This window comes from Carcharodon carcharias, chromosome 4, assembly GCF_017639515.1.
Source record: "Carcharodon carcharias isolate sCarCar2 chromosome 4, sCarCar2.pri, whole genome shotgun sequence".
NCBI lineage: Eukaryota > Metazoa > Chordata > Chondrichthyes > Lamniformes > Lamnidae > Carcharodon > Carcharodon carcharias.
The window spans coordinates 155,426,459-155,453,406 of NC_054470.1; the positions used below are offsets into that span (position 1 = coordinate 155,426,459).

General features: G+C 43.1%; 1 protein-coding gene across 9 annotated transcripts in view; it reads left to right on the plus strand.

The window, feature by feature from the left end:
* fcho2 (FCH and mu domain containing endocytic adaptor 2) overlaps positions 1–26,948 on the plus strand; it is a 267,367-nt gene that overhangs the window by 98,841 nt on the left and 141,578 nt on the right. For all 9 annotated transcript variants that reach the window (XM_041185860.1, XM_041185866.1, XM_041185867.1 and 6 more), the window contains exons 5-7: positions 14,537–14,689; positions 22,435–22,539; positions 26,671–26,769. In XM_041185860.1, coding sequence (XP_041041794.1) covers positions 14,537–14,689; positions 22,435–22,539; positions 26,671–26,769 — 357 coding nt within the window. The remainder of the gene's footprint in view (positions 1–14,536; positions 14,690–22,434; positions 22,540–26,670; positions 26,770–26,948) is intronic.

The following is a 26,948-nucleotide window of genomic DNA, read 5'->3' on the forward strand; positions in this document are numbered from 1 at the left end:
TGTTAAGAGCGTGTAGAGGAGATTTGCTTTTTAAAAAAAATTCATTCATGGGAAATGCATTTTGGTGGCAAGAGGCTCATTTATTGCCTATCCTCGATTGTCCTTCAGAAGGTGGTGGGCAGTTGACTTCTTGAATCATTCTAGTCTTTGTAGTGTCAGGGAGAGAGTTCAAGGATTTTGAACCAGTGACAGTGAAAGAACAGCAATATAGTTCCAAGTCAGGGTAGTATGTGTCATGGAGGGGAGCCTGGCATTCTGGTGTTTGCATGTACCTTCTGCCCATGTCCTTTTAGGTAGGTGTCGAAGAAGTCTTGGTCAGTTGCTGCAGTGCATCTTGTAGATCAAGCTCGTCCAACTTTTTCACTTGATGGGACCACATTTGCAATTGTTTCTCACTCAAGGGGTCAGTGAGCAAATTTCAGAAAGACAAAGGTTTGGCACAGCCACGAACTGAATTTTTTTAAAAAGGTGCGGTATGAAGGAAAGAAATAACACCTGAGCAAAAGTAAGGCAATGTCAGAACAATAAATTGTTAAGTTAAAAAACAGCAATTAATAAAAATGACCAGAGTGTGAGAGGGTCATGTGTGTTTGTCCAGGTCATTGTGTATGTGTGTGTCCGGCTCTCACACAGTCTCAGGGCGCTCACTCACTCAACCTCATCCACTGTGAGTGGGTGTGCGTATATGTGTTGGTATGTGGTGGTGACAGAGAATGAGAAACCTGAGTCTGGGGGTGGAATCGTACCAGAATTGCACTAAGTGCAATAGCGGGCGTGAAAAATGATGTTTTACCCACCGGCTGCAGTGGCCGGTTTTCGTGTTGTATCACCCCCTTCCCCTTTCATAAATTATGCAGTCATGAGAAAGACGCTGTCTCACCGGCAGGCAGGCTGCGATTTGCCCACCATGCCGTTACCTCTCCACTTCCTCATTCAAGACGCCATATTTAAATTGCAGCCGCACGCTCAGTTCTCAGTGCTTGCAACCCAGACTGCTCCAGTGAAAGCATGGCCCCAAAAGCCAAGAAGAATACAGGACTCCAATACAGTGATGCATCCCTGGACACCGTGAAGGCCCTCCGCGATATCCTCCATCCCTGCTCTGACCGCAGGAGGCCCATTGGTCTCAGCACTCCAGCTGGGAGGCGGTGGCCGATATGTTCAGTGTCAGCGCTTCACACAAGAAGTCGGTCATCCAGTGTAGAAACAGGATGAGCAATATCATCTGTGACACCAGGGTAGGTCAACCATCTCATCACTCTCAACTCAAATCTTCATCACACATTCACTGGCATCTCAAAGGAAATCCACCACTCACTCTCACACACACACCCTCACATCTCCATCTGGCCTCATGTCCTCTGGAGATCACCTCCTCATCCCATCCATAACTCCACTCAACACACACGCACGCCTGGCTTCCTTCTCATTTGGCCTGGCATGCGCCTTGCTCATGCTGTCTTCATCTGTCTTTATGCAGGACGAGATCGTGCACAATCACTGGGAGAGGACCCAGACCAGGGGTGGAGTGCCGGACATCAAGGCCCTCATACCGTTTGAGAGTCTCGTGCATTGGAGCTGGCTGGAGAGGACATGGATCGTTCCTGCGGCAGTGGTGAGGTCAGTGGCAAGCATCCACGTGAGGATCCTGCACCAGATCATCCTTTTGTCAATGTTATTCTGAGTCCACTGCACTGTGTGTAATGCTGTTCCCAAGCACTAATAATCTCCACTTCTCTCCTAGGCACATCTGCCACATTGCCCTAAGGCAACCTTGACCCTGACTCCAGTGTTGAGAGCACCTCAAATGAGGACCCTGAAAGCAGCACCATTGAAGACCCATCACAGCACTCCCCAACATCCTCCCCCAGCGCAGTGACACACACCTCAGTGGGACCTAGATATAGAGCAGCCTTGGGATCACAATTTGGTAAGCACAGCACACAATCTATTCCACAGGAGGTGGAGGCAGGGACCTCCTAGGTCACCGACACTTGGAAGACTGCTGGAGGCAAGGAATCTGCTGAGCCCGAGTCAGATGATGAGCCCTCTGGACTCGATCCTCAATCAGTTGTTGGAACTGTAAAGATGATCATGGGAACGTCAGGAAGGGATGTCTAGCGCACGCCTCAGATTGTAGGGGATGACGGAGGAGTCTGTCCGCCTTAAGTCTGAGGTGTGCGCATCGTCATGCTGACACACTGAGGTCAATACTGGCAGGATGGCGGCCGCCATGGAGACCTTGGTCCAGGACGTTCGGTCCTGCACTGCTGCGCGGGCTGACCCCCATCACTGACACCATAGTTGGCATCCAAAAGTGTCAACGCGAGAGGGGTGCGGGGCAGCTCGATCTCACTTCAGCTTGCCCTGCTCCTTAAGGAGTCAGCCAGGGACTGTTGAGCACGTATAGGGAGGAGGAGCAGCTGCTTAGCACCCCAGGGCCATCCACCCAGGTGACTTCGGGAATGTCCAGCCGATCCAAATCCCATCATCTCCAGCTCCACAGGCTGAGGAGGGTGCACCTGCCTACAGCTGGACACCCAAAGCAGGCTGGGGCCCTCAAGGTTTCGGCCCTCCAGAGGACACACATCAAAGCCATCATAGACAACAGGGTGCAGCAGTCAGCTGGCTGCCGCCACCTCCACTGGGAATGTCAGGGAAGCAGCCAAGATGAAGCAGCAGGATTAGGAAGGTTAAGAAGTTGTAGTTGCACCGTGTGGGCACAGATATTAATCACTTGTACATAATGTTCACTATTGTAAATAAGCGCCCAAGAATGTCACTTTGTCTATGGCTCCTTGTTATGATGAGCAATGTTCATGTCATTCAGATGTGAATCTTTGGCTCCCACACAAGATGTTTCAGTCCAGGACCTCTTCCCTGTGCAGTGTATAACTTTCAGAGCAAAGTGATGGCCTGATTTCACACTTGCTGGACATATCAGTGATGCCTGCACCTCATTGGAACTTGTCATTGCTGCCAGAATGTCGTGGGCGGGCATCACAGACTTTATTCATTTTCTAAGTGTGCTCTCAGCAACTTTGAGGTGGGCCTGAGCCCCATGCAAGGTGAGGATGTCAGAACTGTCCTCACTGCAGCTCATCATCATCTTCCACAAATTTTGAGGGTCTCCCGAGCACGCCTGCCTTGTCTGGCCAGTGTGATGTCCTCATAGCCGGCATCCTCGCCTTTGAGGACCTTTATCACCCTCAACCCCTTCGACGTACTCCTCATTGGAGGAGACGTTCAGCTCTTCTATCTCCTCCTCAGGCAGGTCCTCTGCCCATTGCAGTGTCAGGTTGTGTAACACGCAGCAAGCCAAGATGATGCATGACACCCTCTATGGACTGTGCTGCCGTACTCCCCCAGACCTGTCGAGGTACGACAACCTCATTTCAATGTGCCAATTGTTTGCTCCATTGAAGTCTGGATTGTGGCATGAGCCTCGTTATACTGTCTCTCTTCTGCAGTCTGAGGCTGCCGTACGGGTGTCATCAGCCACATCCTCTTTGTGTAGCCCTTGTTCTCAAGGAGCCAACCCTGCAGCCTCTGTGGACCCTGGAAGATGTCAGGGATCTGAGACCTGTTAAGGATGTAAGAGTCGTGGATACTCCCAGGGAATTGTGTGCAAACCTGAGCCTATCAGTGGGAAATGCAGGACAGGAACAGTCTGTGATTGGAGGAGCAGCCCTTTGTAAAATCTTGAATTTCACCCACCTGTATTTTGAAGTTACCAGCCTGTCTTACCAGCTTTTGCACAGTGGCTCCGTGAGCTACCTGTTGGACATGCCTATTGAAGGTGGTGTTACAATCTCCATAGAGACTGATTTACAGCGAAAGGGTGTGAGAGAAACAGCGTGGTCATTTACAGGTAGAGAGCATGAGAGAAACAGCGTAGACATTTACAGGGAGAGAATGTGAGAGAAACAGTGTGGTCATTTATAGCGAGACAGGGAGCGAGCATGAGAGGAGTGGGGCCTTTAACAGTGAGAGAGTGAGAGAAGAGTGTGGGCCCATTAAAGAGCGAGAGTGAAAAGAGCTGATTGGTGAGTATTTCTAGTCTTTGAAGTAAAAGTAAGGTCTTTGGTTCGTGTTTAGATCTCTAGCCTTTTTTCTCTTTTTCTTAAAGGTAGCTTGTTAAGTATAAGATCGATACTGGTGTGTATGAAAAAAATTATAATAAAGTGTAAAGAGTGGGATACGAGAGTAATTAATTGATAAATTGAATAAAATACGATAGCGATGGCAAGACGGATGATGTGTTGCCGCTGCAGCACGTGGGAGCTGCTGGACGCCAAGGTGACCCAGATCGAACACATCTGTACCAAGTATTTGCAGCTTGAGGAACCTTGGATCCAAGTTAAGGAACTGGAGTCCAAGCTGCAGACATTGTGTCACATCAGGGAGGGGGAAAGCTACCTGGACACTTTGCTCCAGGAAGTGGTCAAACCCGTCAGATTAGGCAGTTCAAATTTGGTCTGTGGTCAGGGGCAGGAGGGTGTGTCTGCAGGTGAAGCAGGTTTCGGGACCCAGGGGGTAGCATTCGAGGAGCCTTGACTCCTGCAACTGCGGGGACTGCAGGGAAGATGAGTGTACTGACCACAGCACCATGGTACAGGGAGCCATTCAAGTAGAGGGAGGAAAGGAGAATGTAGTAGTGGTAGGGGACAGTATAATTAGGGGGATAGATACTGTTCTCTCCAGCTATGAGTCCTGAAGGCTGTGTTGTGGAGAGGAACTTGGAGTGGGAGGGGAGGGATCCAGTTGTCTGCGTTCACATTGGTACCATCTGCATTGATAAGACTAGCAAGGAGATTCTGCTGAAAGAATTTGAACAGTTAGGAGCTAAATTAAAAAGCAGAACCTCCAAGGTAATATTCTCGGGATTGCTACCTGAGCCATGGGCAAACTGGCATAGGGTAAATAAAATCAAGGAGTTAAATGCGTGGCTCAGAGATTGATGTGGGAGGAATGGGTTTCAGTTTATGGGCCATTGGCACCAGTACTGGGGTAGAAGGGAGCTGTTCTTGTGGAATGGGCTTCACTTGAACCGTGCTGGGACCAGTGTCTTGGTGAACCGAATAACTAGGACTGTAGAGAGGGCTTTAAACTAAATAGACGGGGGGGAAGGGTTCTGGAAAGGGGATACGTAGGCTTACAAAGCAAAAGGACATGGCAGCCTTGCAGGGCAGCCATTTAGGTAATGATACCCAGAGTGTGACAGGAAGGGACAGAGCGTACAAACATGAAAAAATACCAGTGAATAGGGTTAAAGGGGGAAATATGGTAAAAAGGCAAAATTAATGGCCCTTAAATGCACGTAATATATGGAGCAAAATAAATGAATTAACGGCACAAATTGAGGTTAATGGGTATAACCTTATAGCCATTATGGAGACGTGGTTACAAGGAGATTAAAGCTGGGAACTAAATATTAAGGGGCATATAACTTTTCGAAAGGACAGGCAGGAAGTAAAGGGTAGTGGGATAGCTTTTTTAGTACTAGATGGAATAAGTACAATACCAAGAAAGGATCTTGGATCGGAAAATGTAGAATCCATATGGGTGGAGGTAAGAAATAACAAGGGGAAGAAGACGCTGGTGGGAGTAGTCTATAGGCCCCCTGACAGTAGCTATAATGTAGGATAGAGAACAAATCAGGAGACAATGAGGGCATGTAAAAAAAGCAGTACATTAATCATGGGTGACTTTAATCTTCATGTAGATTGGGAAAATCAAATTGGCAGAGATAGACATGAGCAAAAATTCATCGAGTGTACTCGGGACAGTTTCTTAGAACAATATGTTGTGAATCCAACCAGGGATCAGGCTATTTTGGATCTGGTGATGTGTAATGAGGCAGGTTTAATAAATGATCTCAGAGTAAAGGATCTCCTAGGAAACAGTGACCATAATATAGTAGAATTTAGCATTCAGTTTGCGAGTGAGAAACTTGGGTCGGAAACAACAGTGCTAAACTTAAATAAGGGTAATTACAATGGAATGAGGGCAAAATTGGCTGGAGTGGACTGGGAAGCGAGCTTGTAGAAAAGACGTTTGATGAACAATGGCAGACGTTTAAGAAAATACTTCATGACTCTCAACAAAGATATATCCCAGTGAGGAAGAAGGATTCAAAGAAGGGGGTAAACCAACCATGGTTAACCAAGGAAGTTAAGGACGGTATCAAATTGAAAGAAAAAACATACAATGTGGCAAAGATTTGTGGTAAGCAAGAGGATTGGGAAAGTTTTAAAAACCAACAAAAGATGACCAAAAATTAATGAGGGATAAAATAAACTTTGAGGATAACCTAGCAAGTAATATAAAAACAGATAGTAAGAACTTCTTTAAATATATTAAAAGGATGAGGGGGGCCAAAATGAACATAGACCCTTTAGAGATTGAGGCTGGGTAAATTATAATGGGGAATCAGGAAATGGCAGAGGAGTTGAATAAATACTTTGCATCAGACTTCATGGTAGAAGACACTAATAGCATTCCATAAGTACTAAATAATCAATGGGCAAAATGGGTGGGGGGAGGAAATAAATACAATAACTATCGCTAGAGGAAAAAGTACTAGGGAAACTAGTGGGGCTAAAGGATGATAAGTCCCCTGGACCTGATGGGTTGCATCCTAGGATATTAAAGGGAAGTAGCTACAGAGATAGTGGATGTACTGGTAGTAATCTTCCAAGAATCCTTAGATTCTGGAGAAGACCCAGAGGATTGGAGAACAGCCAATGCAACACCTTTATTCAAAAATGGAGAGAGGCAAAAAAACAGGTTGCTATAGGCCAGTTATCTTAACATCTGTCATTGGGAAAATGTTGGAGTCTATTATAAAGGATGTAATAGCAGAGCATTTAAAAATACAAAATCTAATCAAGCAGAGTCAACATGGCTTCATGAAGGGGAAATCATGCCTAACAAATTTATTAGAATTCTTTGAGGAAGATAGATAAAGGGGAACCAATAGATGTAATGTATTTGGATTTCCAAAAGGTGTTTAATAAGGTACCACACATAAGGCTACTTAATAAGATATGAGCCTGTGGTGTTGGGGGTAGTCTATTAGCATGGATAGAGGATTGGCTGACTAATAGAAGACAGCGAGCTGGGATAAGGGGGGCATTTTCGGGATGCAGCCTGTAACTAGTGGAGTGCCAGGGATCAGTTCTAGTGCCTCAATTATTTGCAATATATATTATTAACTTAAATGAGGGAAGTGAATGTACTATCACCAAGTTTGCAGATGACACAAAAATAGGTGGGGAGGCAAGTGGTGAGGATGACACAAGGAGTCTTCAGGGGGATATAGACAGGTTAAATGAATGGGAAAAAACTTGGCAGATGGAATATAATGTGGGAAAATGTGACTTTGGCAGGAATGTTAGAGGAGCTGAATATTATTTAAATGGGGCAAGACTACAGAAAGCTGCAGCGGAGAAGGATTTGGGGGTCCTCATACATGAATCACAAAGAGCTAGCATACAAGTTCAGCAGGTAAAAGGGAAGGTAAATGGAATGTTGGCCTTTATTTCATAGGGAATGGAGTATAAAATAGGGAAGCCTTGCTAAAACTATACAAGGCACGAGTTAGACCACACTTAGAATACTATGAACAATTTTGGTCCCCTTACCTAAGGAAAGATATACTGGCATTGGAGGCAGCCCAGAGAAGGTTCACTAGGTTGATCCAGGGCATGGAGGGATTTTCTTATGAGAAGAAGTTGATTAGGGTCATGAGGACTCGAAACGTCAACTTTGCTCTTCTCCGCCGATGCTGCCAGACCTGCTGAATTTTTCCAGGTATTTCTGTTTTTGTTTTGAGTAGGTTGGGCCTGTACTCATTGGAATTTACAAGAATGCGTGGTGACCTTTTTGAAACGTATAAGATTCTTAGGGTGCTTGACAGGATTGATGCTGAGAGGTTGTTTCCCCTTGTGGGAGGGTCTAGGATTAGAGGGCATAATCTCAGAGTCAGAGGATGCCCATTTAAGACAGAGATGAGGAGAATTTCTTCTCTCAGAAGATAGTCAATCTGGAATTCTTCACCCCAGAGGGCTGTGGAGGCTGGTTCGTTCAGTGTATTCAAGGCTGAGATAGACAGATTTTTAATCAGTAAGGGAATCAAGGGTTATGGGGAAAAGGCAGGAAAGTGGAGTTGAGGATTATCAGATCAGCCATGATCTCATTGAATGGCAGAGCAGACTCAATGGGCCGAATGGCCTACTTCTGCTCCTACATCTTATGGTCTTACGGACAATTCAAATTCAAACCTGCAGCTAATAACTGAAAGGAAAACGTGAAGATTTCATGATTGAAGACTTCGACTCTAACAATGGATTAAAGCATTATTAACTAAACCCTGTCTTTGTAGGCAAATTATACTTCAGACCACAAGACAGAACGTTCCCCTTTTTCTTCTAGCACAGCCAGAAACTCATTCACAGATATACTTTATGCTGTCCTTTAAGTGTACATTCAATTTTCCTGGAACCAGTCCAGGGTTATTCCTAGGGTTTACTTCTGTTTTTCCCTTTTTCAGCCTGGGAACTTTTAATCTTAAAATTGTCTTTCACAGTGATGTTCTCTGTCCCAGTGATTCTTCCTCTAGTGCAAGCTTGGCGAATCTTCCAGCCTCAATTTAACTCCTCGTGAATTTGTTTTTTTTTAATCTGAGCATGAACTCCCATCCACATTATTGTGTGGTGAACCACAGCATCTTGCTGCCCATAACTGCTCTCCCTCTCCCAGATTCTGGCAAACTAACCTTGTCTGTGAGTTCTCAACGATGTCTTGGACACTTCCCCTCTCAGAGCACATCTCATGGCAACATGAAACACATGGACCTTTTTTCCGGATAGAGATGCTGATTAGCTATCCTTGAGACCTCAACTTTCTTTTCTCTTGGAAGTAAATGGACATTTTAAAGCACAATTGTTTACAACCTGACATTCTCAATCTTTTTCAGGGACTTTGGAGACTCATAGTCAATCCACTGTTTGCACATAGCCTGCTAACATTGTCTCCATGTGTAAATACTATTATGATCTGGTTAGAAACCAATAACTTTTTCTTTAAAGTGGACAAAGCTTGAAATCTCGGAGTTACCTGCTGGAGGAATAAAGCGACAGGATTCCAAGGGTTAAAACAAACAAAATAAACTTAACTATACCAATTCAGAAAAGTAAACCAATCTCCAATTATAGCTCTTATACTCTAACCTTCAGAATTAACTTGAGGTAATTATGAATCAACAAGCAAACTGTAGCCGAACACACCACACTGAGTATTAAATAGCAGTTGCGACCAAGAGAGATCCCACGGATTTGTCAGCAAGCTACCCACATATCAGTGACCACTGAGAGTCACAAAATCTCATTAACTCTGTCTTCCTCATGAGGGATTTCAACTCTTTATGGTCAAAGATCTAGCCTCTGAATTCCCTCCAAAAGCCACTCCGACTTGGGCTGCCTCACTGACTAATCACCTCCAGATTGTTGAATCTCTTCGTCTGAGACTGCATTCCACAGGATTCATAAAGCTGCACTCCCACCTCTAATTGCCAGTTCACTTGCAACTTGTTCACTAGCTTCACTAAGCTGGCACTGCCACTGGGTTTCTCTAAGCTCCAGTCTCATAGCTGCACCAAGCTATAAATGGCTCCCAGGAATTCTCTGAGCCCTAACTGCCTCTAGCACGGAACCAGCGACCTTCTGCCACCTTCTCAGCCCCCCAGGACTTCTGTGAGCCCTAACTTCCTGGAGCCTGCTAACAGTCCCAGGGCTTCCCGGTGAGCATCAAACCCCATGAGGTCCAAACTGCAAATAACCCCTCTCCCAGCAAACACACAAATGAATTGAAACCAGAGAACCTTCTTAAGCTTAACCTATCTCCATGACAATGTAGCCTTTCTTGGTTCACTGAATGTTTTTAAACTAATTTAGCTCTAACTCCCAAAATAAAACATCTCTCTGGACTGCACACCCGCTGTTTTATGGCTCCATCTCTTCTGACTTCATTTAACAAACATGGGTAACCTTCTGAATTTCCATTTTCTTTTAGGTGTTCTGGCAATCTCTAAAGTCCAGCATTTTAGCTACCTTATCTTCACAACAACAATCTTCCCAGACCTCAACATTATCTCTAAGATATTAACATGAACCATGAACTACATATTCGTCACAAAACTTTGCACCTTCTTCCCAATAAAACAGTCTGGACCTCCTTTAATCTCTAACAATCATAACCGCCCAGACTTGCTGCCAGACAGACTTTAGAGCAGGTCACATGACCCCTTTCAATTTACCTGAAATTAAAGACACAGTCCCAAACACAGCAATCTTATAAACCTCATCATAACAATGGAGTACCATGCAGCCACTGGTAGAGGAGGGAGGGAATGTTTGAAGTGCTGGTCGAGGTGCCCATCAAGAAGCTGTTTGTTCTGGATGGTACTGTGTTTCTTGAATTTTGTTGGAGCTGCATTCATTCAGGTAAGTGAAGAGTATTCCATCACATTCCTGACTTGTGCTTTGTTGGTGGTAGAAAGGCTTTTAGGAGTTGGAAGTGAATCACATATTCTTATTGAAACATATAATATCCTGAGGGAACTTGATAGAGTGGATACCGGGCGGATGTTTCCTCTTGTGGTAGAGGCTAGAACTATGGGAAACAGTTTACAAATAAGAGTTCTCCCATTTAAGATGGAGATAAGGAATTTTTTTCTCTCAGAGCGTTGTTAGTCTGTGGAATTCTGTTCCACAGAAAGCAGTGGAGACTGGGTCATTGAATTTATTCAAGGCTGAATCAGATTGATTTTTGACAAACAAGGGAGCCAAGGGTTATGGGTGGGATGGGGTGGTGCAGACAGGAAAGTGGTGTTGAGACCACAATTGATCTTATCAAATAATGGAGCCGGCTCGAAGGGCTGAAAGCCTACCCCTGCTCCCATGTTCCTATGTTCACATGCTGGGTAATCCCCAGGATGTTGATAGTGGGAGATTCAGTGATGGTAATGCCATTGAAAGTCAAGGGGCGGTAGTTAGATTCTCTCTTGTTGGAGATGGTCATTGCCTGGCAATTGTGTGGCATGAATGTTACTTGCCACTTGTCAGCCTAAGCCTGGATATTGTCCAGGTCTTGCTGCACTTTGACATGGACTGCTTCAGTATCTGAGGAGTCGCAAATGGTGCTGAACATTATGCAATCATCAGTCAACATCCCCTTCTGACCTTATTACGGAAGATGATTGGGTTGAGAACGCTACCCAGAGGAACTCCTGCAGTGATGTCCTGGAACTGAGATGACTGACCTCCAACAACCACAACCATCTTCCTTTGTGTGAGATATGCCTCCAACCAGTGGAGAGTTTTCCCTCTGATTCCGGTTTTGCTAGGGCTCTTTGATGCCACACTTAGTCAAATGCAGCCTTGATGTCAAGGGCAGAAAGTCTCATTTCACCTCTGGAGTTCAGCTCTTCTGTCCATGTTTGAACGAACGCTGTGATGAAGTCAGGAGTTGAGTAACCAGAAACTGAACTGGACTAACCATATAAATACTATGGTTATAAGAACAGGTCAGAGCCTAGGAATCCTGAGGCGAGTAACTCACCGCTTGACTTCCCACCATTTACAAGGCACAAGTCAGGAGTGTAAGGGAATACTCTCCAATTGCCTGGATGAGTGCAGCTCTAACAACACTCAAGATGTTCGACACCATCCTGTACAAATCAGCCCGCTTGATTGACACCCCATTCACAAACATTCACTTCTTCCACCCCCGACATTCAGTGGCAGCAATGTGTACCATCTGCAAGATGCACTGCAGGAACTCACCAAGGCTCCTTAGACAGCATCTTTCAAACCCATAAACGCTAACATCTAGAAGGACATGGGCAGCAGATAGATGGGAACACCACCATCTGGAAGTTCACCTCCAAGCCACGTACCATCCTGACTTGGAAATATATCACCGTTCCTTCACTGTCGCTGGGTCAAAATCCAGGAACTCCCTCCCTAATAGCACTGTGGGTGTACTTGCACCACATAGACTCCAGCGGTTCATGAAGGCAGCTCACCATCACCTTCTCAAGAGCAACTATGGATGGGCAATAAATGCAGGCCCAGCCAGTGAAGCCCAAATCCTATGAATGAATAAAAAAAACATTCAGGAAGATGAGCAAAAGCTTGGTCAAAGAGATGGGTGTTAAGAAAAGAGGAGAAGTTTAAGGAGGAAATTCCAGACTTTAAGGCCTTGACAGTTAAGGCCACATGATCAGCAAACACACATTTAAGGTAATAAGCAAAAGAATTAGAATGAAGATGAGGAGAAAAAATTTATGCAGTGTAGTTATGATCTGGAATGCATTGCCTGAAAGGTTTGTGAAGCAGATTCAGTAATAACTTTCAAAGGGGAATTGGCTATATACTTGAAAAGAAAAAGAAGTGCATGGCTATGTGGAAAAAGCATGGGGCTGGGGTGGGTCAGTGTATGCATTGAGATCCCTAAAGCTCCATGTGTAATAGGATTGGCCTTATCGGCAATATTGGAAATAGGTCCTAAATCATTTGCTCACCATGCAAACTTGACACTGAAATAGGGTGCATCAAAGCTATCCTGCGGGATAATGGCTATCCTGATGAATTCATTGCTCGCTGTGTGTTGTGCATACTCACAAATGTGCCTAAGGCCACCAGTTTTGGATGTGAAAAGTGCCTAGTGTACCTCAAATTACCCTGGAAGGGTAAAGTATCTCAAAAATTTAAGCAACAGACGAAGCTAGCCGTTTCGTGCTGCTGCTGTGCAGTAGCAACAGGAGTGGTATTTTCCACTAACAGGATGCTGCAGTCAAGCCAAAAAGACATTCTGCCTACCACACAAAAAGAGTAATGTGGCATATAAATTTCAGTGCCAGTGTAATGCCAGGTAGGTAGACTATGCACTAATGCCTGGCGGTGGATCATATCAAACAGCATGTCCTTTTAGCTGTTTGCAATATGCTGAGTACTGACCGTACTCAATCAGCCTGAGCTTGCAAAACTCAGAACATAATGTCTAATGTTAGATGTGATTCCATGTATAGGCAGCACTTGCTGAGCAATCCTGAGTGTGCTAAGAATTACACTAACAACCAATTAAAGATTTTCAGTCAGGCTCGCAATATAGCTCACTTACGCTTGCTGGAAGCTTCATATATTCAAATGCAGGGACTTGATCTGTGCAGACAAAAGGAACATGCCCGGGCATTGCACCTTTTTTGAATTAAACAAAAGTATAGGGGCAGTAGTTCCCTAGTGCATTTGTCATTACAACACCTTGACCAATAAGATCCAACTTGCCAACTAATCAGCAATTTTCCTCATACAGTATAAATTGTCGCTCCATTTGAAAGTTGGCATTCTTGTGTCGGTCCTGATGAGTGTACACTATTAAGCAGTATACTGGTTAAATGGAGAGAAATTGCAGAACTCGGTGATAGAGAGGGATCTAGGTGTCCTGGTATATGAATCACAGAAAGTTAGTTTGCAGGTACAGCAAGTGATTAGGATAGCAAATGGAATGTTGGCATTTATTGCAAGGGGAAAGGAATATAAAAATAGGGAAGTTGTACTGCAGCTGTACAGGGCCTTGGTAAGACCACATCTGGAATACCGTACACAGTTTTGTTTCTTTATTTGGAAAAAGATATAATTGCATTACAGGCAGTTCAAAGAAGCTCCACTCAACTCGTTCCTGGGGTATGGGGCTTTTTTAATCTTAGGGAGAAAGGTCAAGCAGGTTGCGCATTACCCATTGGTGTTTAGAGGAATGAGGGGTCATCTTATTGAAATATGTAAGATCCTGGGTGCACTAGATACCAAAGGATGTTTCCAGTTGTGGGGGGTATAGAACTGGGGGACACAGTTTAAGAATAAGTAGTCTCCCTTGTAAAAGCAGTGATGAGGAGAATTTTTTTCTCTGAGGGCTGTTAGTATGTGGAATTCTCTTTCCCAGAAAGCAGTGGAGGCTGAGTCATTGAATTTATTTGACAGATTTTTGATAGATAATCGAGTCAAGGGTTATGGGGGATAGACAGGAAAGTGGATTTGAGACCCCAGCCACATCAGCCATGATCATATTGAATGGCAGAGCAGGCTCGAAGGGCTGGATGGCCTACACTTGCGCTAAGTCCTACGTTCCTATATCAAAGTGCTAGCACACGCATAATGGGCCAAATGGCCTCATTCTGTGCTGCATTATTTTATGATTCCATGATTTTGGGAGTGTTTTATGCTGACTATTTGTGCAAAATTGGATACGTGTCTCATTCCTTGACTTTCCTTACATTTATGGTTAAAGTATCCTAAAGTATTTTGCAACATATATGAATCATTGAATGATTAAAAATACATTATGACTTTTTTTGAAATTGCACTTTCAATAAATTCTAATTAATTGACACCAATTAAAGAGGTTATTGAACTTAAGTTTTGGTATGACTGCCTACTAAATAGGAAATAATTCATTTTTGACTATTTCTTTACAGACAAAAGAAGAAGTGGCAGGGACCCTGGATGCTGTACAGAACATTCAGAGCATCACTCAATCACTGCAGAAATCTAAAGAAAACTACAGTGTCAAGTGTGTAGAATATGAAAGGTTAAAAAAAGAAGGGGCAACACAAAAAGAAATAGAAAAGGTAAGCTCTATATTCAAAAAATAAAATTGATAGCCCCAGGTTTTCTCAGGTTGAAAAGGAATTGCTGATGAAAAGAGCCATGAGAAGACAGGTGAAGGTGAGCGACTGTGCAGAAACCAGAAACATGAGTGCCTAGAATAGCAGGAAAATAACAGCAAGAGTTTAATGTGCTGTTGTTATTTGTGTGTAAATTCATGCAGCAATTTGTGGTGAGGAAGAGATACCCTGTGAGTTGCCAGAAATTATTAGATGATTTCACCTGCTCTATTGTTAACCTTGCAGAAATGGGACCTCCAGGAAAAATTACTGGGTGCTCCTAAGAAAGGCATTGTAATAATCAAAGTTTACATAACTTACTGTCACTATAAGCTTAATTGCTTCTATACTGTGTATAGTGAGTGAATGGACATGGAAGTGCCATAGTTTGACATGGGGGAGCATGCGGGGCCACAGGGGGTGGTTGGGGACATCCCATGGCATGGGGGGGCATTAGGGGGACCTTTTGAACTTACCTTTCAATAAGTTCCCTCATTCAGACTATGGTTCATGACACCTCTAAGGTGCTGTGAACCACGACTCATTGAAAATCTGGCCCAACTCCATGAAAATTACAGAGGAGTAGGATGTGCCTATCCCTGCAATGGAGCTGGCTAGGTCAGAAGAGCAGGGTGCAGGCTTCCCACCCAAACCAGCCTGCACCATTAAAAGTCTCTGGTGAAAATTGGAAACTCTGGGAACGGGGCTGGGAATCCTGGAAACAGGTCTCAAGCCATGATTTTTAAAGGTCCACTGAGTCTCCCTGCCTCCCCAAAAATCCAGCCCATCACGGTTTTGTGAAAGAGAAATTGTGTGTGACTAATTTATTGGAGTTTTTTTCAGGAACTAACAAGCAACATGGATAAAGGGCAACCCTGTAGATGTGATTTAATTGGATTTCCAATGGGCATGTAAGAAGGTGCCACCTCAAAGATCACTAAGCAAAATAAGAGCTCATGGTGCGAGAGTTAATATTATTAGCATGGATAGAGGATTGGTCAGCTAAAGGAAGTGAAGAGTAGGGATAAATGGGTTTTCAAATTGGCAGGCTGTGCTATGAGACAGCCTTTCGGTAAAGCGGAGTTATTTAAAAATCCCAGAGGGAAACTTAAACAACTGTCATAACCTATATTTTAAGTGTTCTGTTTGAGATGCAGCTCTAAATTCAGGAATCAGACCATCAGTTCTCGAGAGGTTTTTATATTAAACTAAATGAAACCCTTTACTAAGTTACAGCACATTAAATGCATACACATGGCTACAAAGTACTACTATCATAACTTTTAACAAATTCCCGGACTAATCTCCATGAAGGCAACAGCAACCCATAGGGCAGAATTTTCTTGTCGGCGACTGACACGTAAAATGACGTGTGGTGAAGTTGGGCGTGCGTCCCAACATCATAGCACGGTCATCCACATTCAGCCTCTAGGGGAGCCATCTTTGGGAGGATGGGTGCAGGGCCAACGAGAAGTGCAAGGCGGAAGGGGCCACAGAAGATGCCACTATCCTGCTGCCAGGGGTTACAGGTGGCGAAACAGCTACCTCAATATGTCTGAGGTGCAGTGCCGAAGGAGGCTCCGTCTCTCAAGAGAGACAGTAACCTCCATCTGTCAGATGATAGGCCCTGGGATCTGCGCCAACTGTGTGGGCAGGCACCCCATTCCAGTGGCATCGAAGGTCACGGCTGCCCTCAACTTCTATGCCTCCGGCTCCTTCCATGGGTCGGTGGGTGATCTTTGCGGCGTCTCCCAATCAGCTGTCCACACTTGTGTCAAGCAGGTGACAGACGCTATTTTCAGGCGTGCATTTACTTTCATTCACTACCACTGGGACAAGGCCAGCTAGACAGAGCGAGCCAGAGGCTTCGCAGCGATCGTTGGCTTCCCCTGTGTCCAAGGTGCATTCGACTGCGCACATGTGGCCATCGAGGCGCCAGCGGGTGAGCTGGGTGCTTTCGTTAACAAGGGATTCCACTCCTTGAATGTGCAGATAGTGTGTGACCATAGGATGCAGATTCTGCAAGTCTGTGCAAGGTACCCAGGCAGCTCCCATGACACATACATCCTGAGACACTCCCAGGTGCCGAGCTCTTCAGTGCTGCAGCTCAGCTGGATGGATGGCTGCTTGGTGACAAGGGCTATCCCCTCAAAGGTGGCTCATGATGTCTCTCCGCCATCCAAGAACAGAGGCCAAGCAACGGTACAATAGGAACCATGCCTCCACAAGGGCTGTGGTGGAGAAAACCATTGGTCTTCTCAAGATGTGCTTCCGATGCCTGGATTGTTCAGGAGATGCACTCCAGTATCCCCCAGATCGTGTGTCACTGATGGTGGTTGCATGCTGCACTCTCCACAATCTGGTGCTGCAAAGGGGAGACGCAGTGGAGGAAGAAGATGTAGATGCAGACGCTCCGGCTGCACATGACGAGTCCAGTAGTGAGTCCGAGGATGAGTACGCACAGGAGAATGCTGAGGGGGTCGACGCTGACCCAGGCATCCTCCAGGGAGGCATGTACACCCAGGTGGCTTTAATCCAACGAACCCTCAGCTATCTGCGCGCTATTTGAACAGGCTGCCGGGTTGCCATTGGACCCGGCAGTCATTGCACTCCCACCACCCGCCCACTCCCGCTATCCTCAGGAGCCACCCACATAAAATGGTGGTGCGAAGCTTATCGTGGGCGACTGCGCCTGCTCCCGAATGGCCCACCTGACGGGGAGAAAATTCTCCCAAAGGAGCCTGCAAAGGGATATAGACAGGTTAAGTGAGTGGACAAAAATTCGGCAGATGTAGTGTAATGTGGGAAAATGTGAGCTTGTTCACTTTGGCAGGAAGACTAGAAAAGCAGAATATTATTTAAATGGAGAGAGACTGCAGAAATCTGTGCTACAGAGGGGTCTGGGTGTCCTGGTACATGAATCACAAGATTGGCATGCAGGTATAGAAAGTAATCAGGAAGGCAAATGGAATGTTGTTGCTTATTGTGAAGGAAATAGAATATACAAGTAGAGAAGTTTGGTACAGTTGTGCAGGGCTTTGGTGAGACCACACCTGGGCTGAGATTTTATGGCCCTGTCGCGGTGGGGATTTATAATGCAGCGAGCCATTCTAAACTCCATTGACTTTGGTGGGAACGTAAAATCCCGCTCCCGTAAAATCCTGCCCCTGGAGTATACAGCTTTAGTCTCTTTACTTAAGAAAGGACATAATTGCATTAGAGGCTGTTCAGAGAAGGTTCAGTCGACTGATTCCTGGGATGAGGGGGCTTATCTTATGAGGAAAGGTTATCTTATGAGGAAAGGTTGGATAGGTTGGGCCTATACCTGTTGGAGTTTAGAAGAATAAGAGGTGATCTTATTGAAACATATAAGATCCAGAAGGTGCTTGACAGTGTGGATTCTGAAGGGATGTTTTCTCTTGTGGAAGAGACTAGAACTAGGGGTCACAGTTTAAAAATAAGGAAGCTCAGGACAATTTTTTTCTGAGAGGGTAGTAAGCCTGTGGACTTCTGTTGTGGAGACAGGTCATTAAATATTTTAAGGCTAAGTTAGATAGATTCTTGATTAACAAGGGCTTCAAAGGAAAGTAGGCCACAATCAGATCAGCCATGATCTCAAATGGCAGCGTAAGCTCAATGGCCTACTACTGCTCCTAATTCATATGTTGGTATGTCCCTATCAACACCCCTGTGATTTTCAAGAAATTGCTGCATTTGTGCGGTAAATATAAATTACAATCACTGCAGAAAGTTAGGGCTTGCATAAAATTGCACGAGGATTTTTTTAATGATGAAATTTATATTCTTGCAATGGCACTCAATTTCTCTACCCAGAAAGGGAACAGTCGAAGCTGTGGAATCGCATTCCTTCAGGTAGTAAATTGTTCTTAGAGATTTTTAAAATTGCCTGACCTTCCTTTCCTCTGTTCACCACACTATGTTCTACCATGCCTATGCACCCCATATAATAAATAATATATTCTATTTTTATTCAGTCAGTCACAGAAGCTGGATATCGTTGGTAAGACTGGCATTTATTGCCATTCCCTAATTGTGATTAAGGTGGTGAGCGACCTTCCTGAACTGCTAGCAATTCATATATTTTACACTTTTTGAACACAAAACCATGGAACAAGCTAGGTTATGCTTGGTGAGAAGAAGGGTTCTGGGCAGGGCAGGAGAGGCTATAGAAAGATACAATTACATGGGTGGAAAGGAGGAGGAGGTCTAACTCTGCAGAAAGTGGATCACATAATCAGAAGTTTGACAGTGGGGGTTAAAATTTAAAGTTGTGAGAGGGTAAGGGCCAGATTCCAAAAATAGATGGAGGAAGGAGAGGACCAGGTCCACAACGAAAAGGGAGGTTGAGAGTAAAAGATTTTGCGATGCTGGTCTTTTTGTTTGGTGCTCAAAGGAGCATTGTTGTTGTTAAGGAGCTGTGATAATCTGTTGCTTTTTGGGTTGAAGATTGTCAAATCAGCTATTCTGCTGATTCCAAATTTGATCAAGGCTCTCTCGCTTAAAAGTTGTCTGGAGCAGTTCTCTGCTGCATCTCCAGATTGGGCTCAGGCCTTTGAGAATGATTGGAAGATAGGAGAATGGTTTGAGAGCAGTATAGACTAAGCCTGTAGCCCTATAGTTCTCTGAGTTCTTTGTACTCCAGAATGCCAAAAGCTTGGTCAAATAGGTAGGTTTTAAGGAGTGCCTTAAAAGAGAAAAAATGGCAAGAGCAGAAGATATAGGGAGAGAATTCCACAATGTACGATTGAGGCAGCTGAAGGCGATGGTGGAGCAATTAAAATCAGGGTTGCAAAAGAGGCCAGGATCAAATCATTGTGTGGCACAGTGGAAGTGGAATGAAATTGTAAGTGCATTAATCATAGACATTTTAAATTATATAGATATGCATAAGTTTTAATTACTGCCACATTTTCTTGTGGTGAAGTGTGATTTTAATGAAACTGTGTTTGTTGATAATTAACAGTAGTCAATTCATAGATTAGTAATTGCTATATGTTCCCCTTTTCAAATTGTATCTATTTAAATGGAGCAAAAGTGGATGTTCATGATGAAGTGCAGAAAAGCACAAACTGTTAATTTATTGATTATAGGTAGTTTGAGAAGGCTTGTTTTTATTAATCTTGCAGGACTTTTTTATGAAACTTCTGACAATTGCCTGGTATTCCTAATAATAGTAATTTCATTGGTCTTTCACAAACATGAGTGCTGGCCTTCCTCATATGTGCAATTAATCTTTAAGTTAGAGGAAGGCGGGTTTATGATTGCCAGTCATGTTTCATAAATGCTTTTAAAAGTTATGTCTAACCAAAAGGTGGTATTGAAAACATTGTGTGAGCCAAATTAAACCAGATAGATGGTATAGACTAGTCTTTACCAACTACATGTACCAGAGTTAAACCCTCATAAGCTATTTTGCAAAGTAAACATTAATCTGAAGAGACAAAAGGAAATACAATATAGTTAAAGGAATAGGCAACTTATTTTTAAAATTGGATCATGTTGTTGCAAATATAAAGTTATAAGATTGTTATATTTGGGACTGTCTCTTTAATTTAATGTAAAATAGAGGAATGAAGAGGATCATGTGACCTCTGAATTCTGCCTGACAACAAACCTGGGTGGTTTGGGTGTTAAAAGTTAAAGGGGAAGATGTTGCAAGATGCTCAAACTTATAGACAATGTAAGAGCAGTTGTGCAGACTGCGGGTAGACTGTCAGTCTCCAAGGGCAGCATTTTCCCCCCGTCGGGGTTGTGTGGGAGTGGGCGCAGGTGGGCGGGTTCCCGACCAGCACCCCTGTTTGATGGTGCACCGCCATTTTACGTAGGCGGGCCAATTAAGGCCCGCCCAGCATGACGTCCACTCAGAAGTGCTGAGCGCTTCCTGTGCGGGTGGCTGGGGGGACCCCAGATTCGGGAGTATGCTCTTTCGCGCATGTGCGCAAAAGAGCGCACAGATCTCCCTGAGGCAAAGTGTCGCCTCAGGGAGATCGGTTGAGGTTATAAAAAATTTTTAAACGTTAGAAAAATTTTCCTCACGTCCCCTCATGTGACACTGTCACATGAGCTGGGACATGTCCATTACTTTTATTTTAAAATATTCCAAAAATTTTAAATCCCACATGAAACCTCATCCCACCTGTGGATGAGTTTTCATGCTTTTTCAGAAGGCTGCCTGGGCTCTTCGCCTGCTCGCCAACCTTAAGGTTGGATGGGCAGGTCCATTAATCATTTCAATTACTTTTTTAATGGCCTTATTAGGCCATTGACAGGTCGGTGGGCACGCAGCTGAGTAGGCTGCGTGCCCGCTGAACTGAAAATCTAAATGATGCGGGGAGACGTTGGGACGCAGGCCCGACATCACCCTGCATCATTTTACGCTTCGGCGAGCGGGTCCCGTCCCCGCTCGCCTACTGGAAAAAGCTGCCCTGAGTCTCTCAGAGAGGTGTTAGGAATGTCAGGTTTTATAAATGGTTCTACTTTAAATTATCTGTTTAATTACAAGATGAAAAGGAGTTTGGGGTCCAACAGATAGTTGATTAGCATTTCTCTCGTAAACAAGACCCACGTGATTCAAGTTGCCATGGAGATGGGCTTTGGGAAGGGAAAAGTCCATAGAAAGCCATTGTATTATCAAGTTACAGGGTCGCTAAGATATCACCAACCCTCACAGACACAGCCAGTCTGCACAAATCTGAGTGAGAGATTAGGAGATAGAGGTACCCAATACTGCACCTGAAGCAGAGAAAATGCTGACTCTATTGTTCACCACGCAGATTGAAGAGACCAAATTTGAGAGGATTTAAGGGAGGCCGGAAGACTCACCTAGCTTGGCCTCGAGAGAATGAATTTCCAGTGTAACCCTCTCAGAGAAAATAAATTCTGGGATTAGAAGGTGCCTGGCTGGGAAAAGAAAGGAATGGAGACGAGCCATCAGAATATGAGAATTACTTAAGGGACAACGTAATGTATAATAGTGACAGGGGATATTCAGCAGTTTTAAAGTTAAATGAGGAAACTTTTCTATAGTTTAACGCATAAGTTGCCTACAAAAATAGTGTTTAGTCAAGGTTACTTTTAGTTGGTTTATTAAAGCAAAAGTCTTAAAACTTGAAATCTTGTCATGTGGTCCTTTCAATCGGTCACGGGAAATTCAAATATCTTTTTAAAATTTATTGGTCTACACGGAGATCATAACAATGTGTATCTGTTGTGAATGTCTAGTTTGTAATTTATATGCCGTAGAAAATAACTTTTAGTTTTAGGAATTAAAGTTTGAACTGTAAATAAATGGAAAAAGCTTGGTTGAGAAACTGATATACCTACCCTAATGTAAAGGCAAATCAAACTCTGTGAGGTTTAATTAACCTGTGTTTATCTTACAAAGTCAGAGTTGCTATTAAAAAAAAACAAAACAATGGGTGAACCATTTCTAGACCTCTGTTTAAAAATATCAAAACCTGTGGAGTTCTGTCGGTTAATGCTGCGTGTTCAGATTTCTTCTTTAAATGTTAACAGTCCCTAATAGATAGTAACAATGTGTTCAGTTTAAAAAGGAAACAGATAGTAAAACACTTTGACACCGCTGTAAATCTCATGTATTGCTCAGCTCTGTAAGAATACATGGACCCTATTTTGTCCCATAAGTGCTTCAGTAGTTAATGCATATTTTTCTTTTGTGTTGTGTTCAGGCAGTTGTAAAATCTAAAAAAGCTACAGAAACCTATAAACTATATGTGGAAAAATATGCTGCTGCCAGAACAGATTTTGAACAGAGAATGACAGAAACTGCTCGGGTATGTATTATCTGCTGGCTAAAAATTGGAGTGCACTTTATTATTTGTTATTTGATTTATAAATAAGCTCAAGTCTAATGGAGCCCAACTAAGAATGTGATCTTTAAATCTGCATAAGTGGCAAGGATATTTTCTGTATGTAAATCTATTAAGGGAATTGAAGAGTCGGCAGAACATTGAGGTTGAGAATGACAGTAAGCTTTCCACTTGCATACTCCTGCACAACCCATGATTTTCCACCAATTAAAATTAATGGACGAAAAATTGTGGTTTGTTCATGCAGTGTCCTAATAAGCATCTTGTCAGGGAGTCTGTGAGAGAAGGGCACCAACAGAAACTTTATTGCATAATGAGCTAAATAGTTAACTAAGTACTTTAAGTGGGTTGAATTTCCTATCCTTGTGTGTGGTGAGTGATGGAACATGCTCCCTGAAAGGGTCGTGGGGGAAGAAACCCTCACCACATTTAAAAAAATACTTGGATATGTACTTGAAGTGCCTAAAAGGCTATGGACCAAGAGCTGCAAAGTGGGATTAGCCTGGATAGCTCGTTTTTGTTTAACACAGACATGATGGGCTGAATGTTATCCTTCTGTTCTACAAATCTCTATACTTCTAATGAATAGCTCAGACAACCAGTAGAGTTTTTTTTGTTGCATCAAGTGAGAAATTCAGATGTCATTTATTTGTTAAATGTATTCATCTCAATTAACAGTTTTCCTTTCAAGGATGTAGCCTCCAGGACTTCGTAAGATGTAGAATGATACTCCGGCTTTGAACAGGCACACAGCTTCTAGCAATGGTTTGATGTAATTAGAGTAAGGTATCTCAGGTGCACCTTTGATATGTAAACAATTGGAACGGAAAATTCCATATGGTCTGGGGTGAGGTCTTCCTATTGTTATTCAATAGTACTGCATTCTGTTGTCTGCTCACGAAAGGGAGAGATGGGTGTTGGAATTAGGCCAGATATGGGGTGTGGAGCAGCGGTTATGAAAAGGCTAGAGCCTTAGGAAAGTAGGACAAAGACCCAGGAAGTGGAGGCTTCTGTAAAGACAATTGCTCTGTTTCCATCAGTGCAAGTTGCCAATGAAATAATACATGATGAGGCTGTGAATGGTGAAAGCCTTATTGCAGGGAGGCATACATATTGATGGTACTTGATCTGCCAGTGGGATCAGGATGATAGCATCCTACCAGCCTCTGATTGCAAGGGTGGGGAGGTACGTGAAGTGGAAATGAAGTTTGGAGGAGGAGTGGAACTTGGAGAGGATGGATGAATTGAGGACTGGGTTTTTGAGGGGGAGGTAGAATGATGACCATTTTGAAAGGCTGACTTTGCTTTTATATAGCACTTTTCATATCTACAGAATGTCCCAAAGCGCTTCACAGCCAACAAAGTGCTTTTGATATGTCTTTGCTGTTGTAAATGAGGGAAATCTTACACCAATCTATGCATAGCAAGGCCCCAAAACAGAATTGGGATAAATGACCAAATGTTAAGGACACCAGAAGAATGCTCCTGCTCTTTTATGAAAAGTGTCTTGGGATTTTTTAAGCTTACCTGAAAGGGCAAACAGGTATCTGCTTAATACCTCACCTGAAAGACAGCACCTTCCTCAACACTGCACATAAATGTCGGCTTAAATTGTTTTGTAAATTTCTGGAGTTAGACTTGAATCCACAGGTTTCTGACTCAGGATGCAAGGATGCTAAAACTAAGCCAAGGCTGATATCCTGAAGGTTCAGGGTTGGTGGCCAAGGTAAGAGAACCACTGTTGGAGATCAGGAAGGGGAATTGAGTTGATAGGAAATCAAGGGAGAAAGAAGTAGGTCAGATGGATGAGCTTGAAGAAAGTAATGGGAAGATGGGGGAAGAAACAACAACATTTCAGAATTTGGACTTCGAATGAGTGGAATTAGGCCAGGGATGGGGTGGGGAGGGGCAGTTGTGAAAAGGCTAGAGCCTTAGGAAAGTAGGAAAAGGACCCAGGGAGGGGAGGCTTCTGTTAAGACAATTGCTCTGTTTCTATCAGTGCAAGTTGCCAATGAAATCATACATGATAAGGTTGTGAATGGCAAAAGCCTTGTTGTAGTAAAGCATACACACTGATGGTACTTGACCTGTAATAACGTCAGAATGCAGGAACAGGGAGGTGTGTGGAGACCTCTCATCCTGTGATCAAAATGATGAATAAAAATACCAGAAAGTGGCGATAATTTAGTCTCTGGGAACAAGAAAGACAAGTAAGGGACATGAAAATAAATTCTGATGCGTTAATTGAGCCAAGGACACATTAGGGAATACTGGAGGGAGAGTTGCTCCATATGTTTATAAAACAGTTTATTGACAGAACTTATGCCTACATATTCAAAGAAAATTAAAATGACCTAAATTTTGCATTTTTGCAGGCTTAATTTTCTTTAAAAACTACCTTTGGTTTGTATATTGTCTCATTTTGGATGTTTGATGTGCCTTTTAAAAAGTGTTTTACACCTTTAGAAAATCTTTTTCTAAATGATGTATATAAGACCCTTTCTCTGTGGCTTAAATTTGTTGCTGTCATCCAATTTGTCCCTAATCAGGTTTACTGAGTTAAAGACATGTCACGATGACTAATCTGGGATACGATGAATTTACACCATCGCTTCTTGTCTGGTGGTAGTCTAGCTAGTTTTAAAGGCAGGGTAGTATCTTTTCAGTGAGGATGGAGTTAGACTTGCCTTTAATGCCTGTAGTAATTGAACAGCCAGGCGCTCAGTGCCAGGTTCACATGTGAAGAACTTGGGCAAGAAATATGAATTGCACTGATATTTGTGAGATCGTGCCCTAACATAAGCCACTGCTTTCAGGGAGAACAAGAAAACAATATGCAGCATGGAATGCTTTTATTTAGATGGGAATAAGGTACAAATAAGATCATCTGTTTCTCTTGTAGTGGCCATCCTTATGGCCACAATTCCAAAGGAGCAGTCTTGCTGCACAAAAACAAATGTTTCCATTTGGTGCACTGACCATCCTTATGCCTTCCCAATTATATTCCAAATTAAAATTAGTCCAATTTAGGGGACGCAGGACATGAGGTGGGACTGCCCATATTTATTTTACGTCAGACCTCCAGTATAGGCAAGTGTTTCTCATCATATTAGTCTGTGTAATATTTGAATATTGGACTCAAGGTAAAATGAAATGTGGTGCCACCGTCACCTTAAAATTATGCTTAAATTGTAAGTCATTGGTGTTGCAATGATAGTATTAGCAATCCTACCATTAGGGAAGGAATACTGCTCTTAAAGGGGCAGTGTGAATGGTTGCCAGGATAAAATCTTCTTTTTCTTTTTTTGTTTCTGAAGCTTACATACGGGCTTTTAGAAGGTATGTAAGAGGTTGAGAAAAAAATAGGATAGACATTGGTGAGTGATGGTATATACATTTTTAAAAAGTGTCACAGTGCTGATGGTTATCTTCATCATGAGTGGAATTTTTTTAATCAGCATCATGAATTTGGTTTTTGTTCTCAAAACTATTGCTTGTTACTTTGTATTTGCTATGCTGAGAATGGTTTTAACATTGGACGATATCACATCTTTAAAGCTCATAAGACCACCACCAATGCATATTCTGCTGATCATAAACAATTGCTTGTCAAATCATTTGGGTGATATATGGAGTGTAAATAAAATATAGAACCTTATGTTCAAAGAGCAATTATGACAAATGGGTATGGATCCCAGCTGTTGACTATTTATTTAGCACTTCATTCTCTAGGTTTCTGGATTCTGTAAGTACGATAATTGAAAACTTAATGCCACAGAATTGTCCAGAGCTTCTGAGTCCTGATTTTATTTGCCTTTGGCTTTTTTGTTGAAACTGGGCCCCCAGACTCATCAAACTCATTATGTTCTGTGTTTTTACCTGTGACCTACTTTCTGTTTGCTCTCAGCCTCTGTTAGCAACATTCCTGGCGCTGTCAATTAAATGGCATAACACTGTTATTTGATGTCGCTTAATTTTATTTTGTATTGCTGTCTTTCATATAAATGTTACTCCTTTGTTTACACTTACAAATGTGAAAACATGGAATTTTGTTTTGTTTTAAATATTGTTGTGGTTGTATTTTTTGCCCTTCAGAAATTTCAGGAAATTGAAGAAGCTCATCTTAGGCACATGAAAGAAATATTGAGTTCTTTTGCACAATCAATAGAAGAAACTCACATACAGATTGGCCAGGTATGTTAGCAGCGAAAATAAATTGTGATAAATTTTAAATGTAATAACTTTATTCAAGCTTCCCAAGTATTTTTTTAAGAAACATGATTTGCAAGAACGTATGGAACAATAAAAAAAAATTTGGTTTATTGATCACACTTCATCCAACCAATAATTTATAAATTATAGTCTGCGACTGT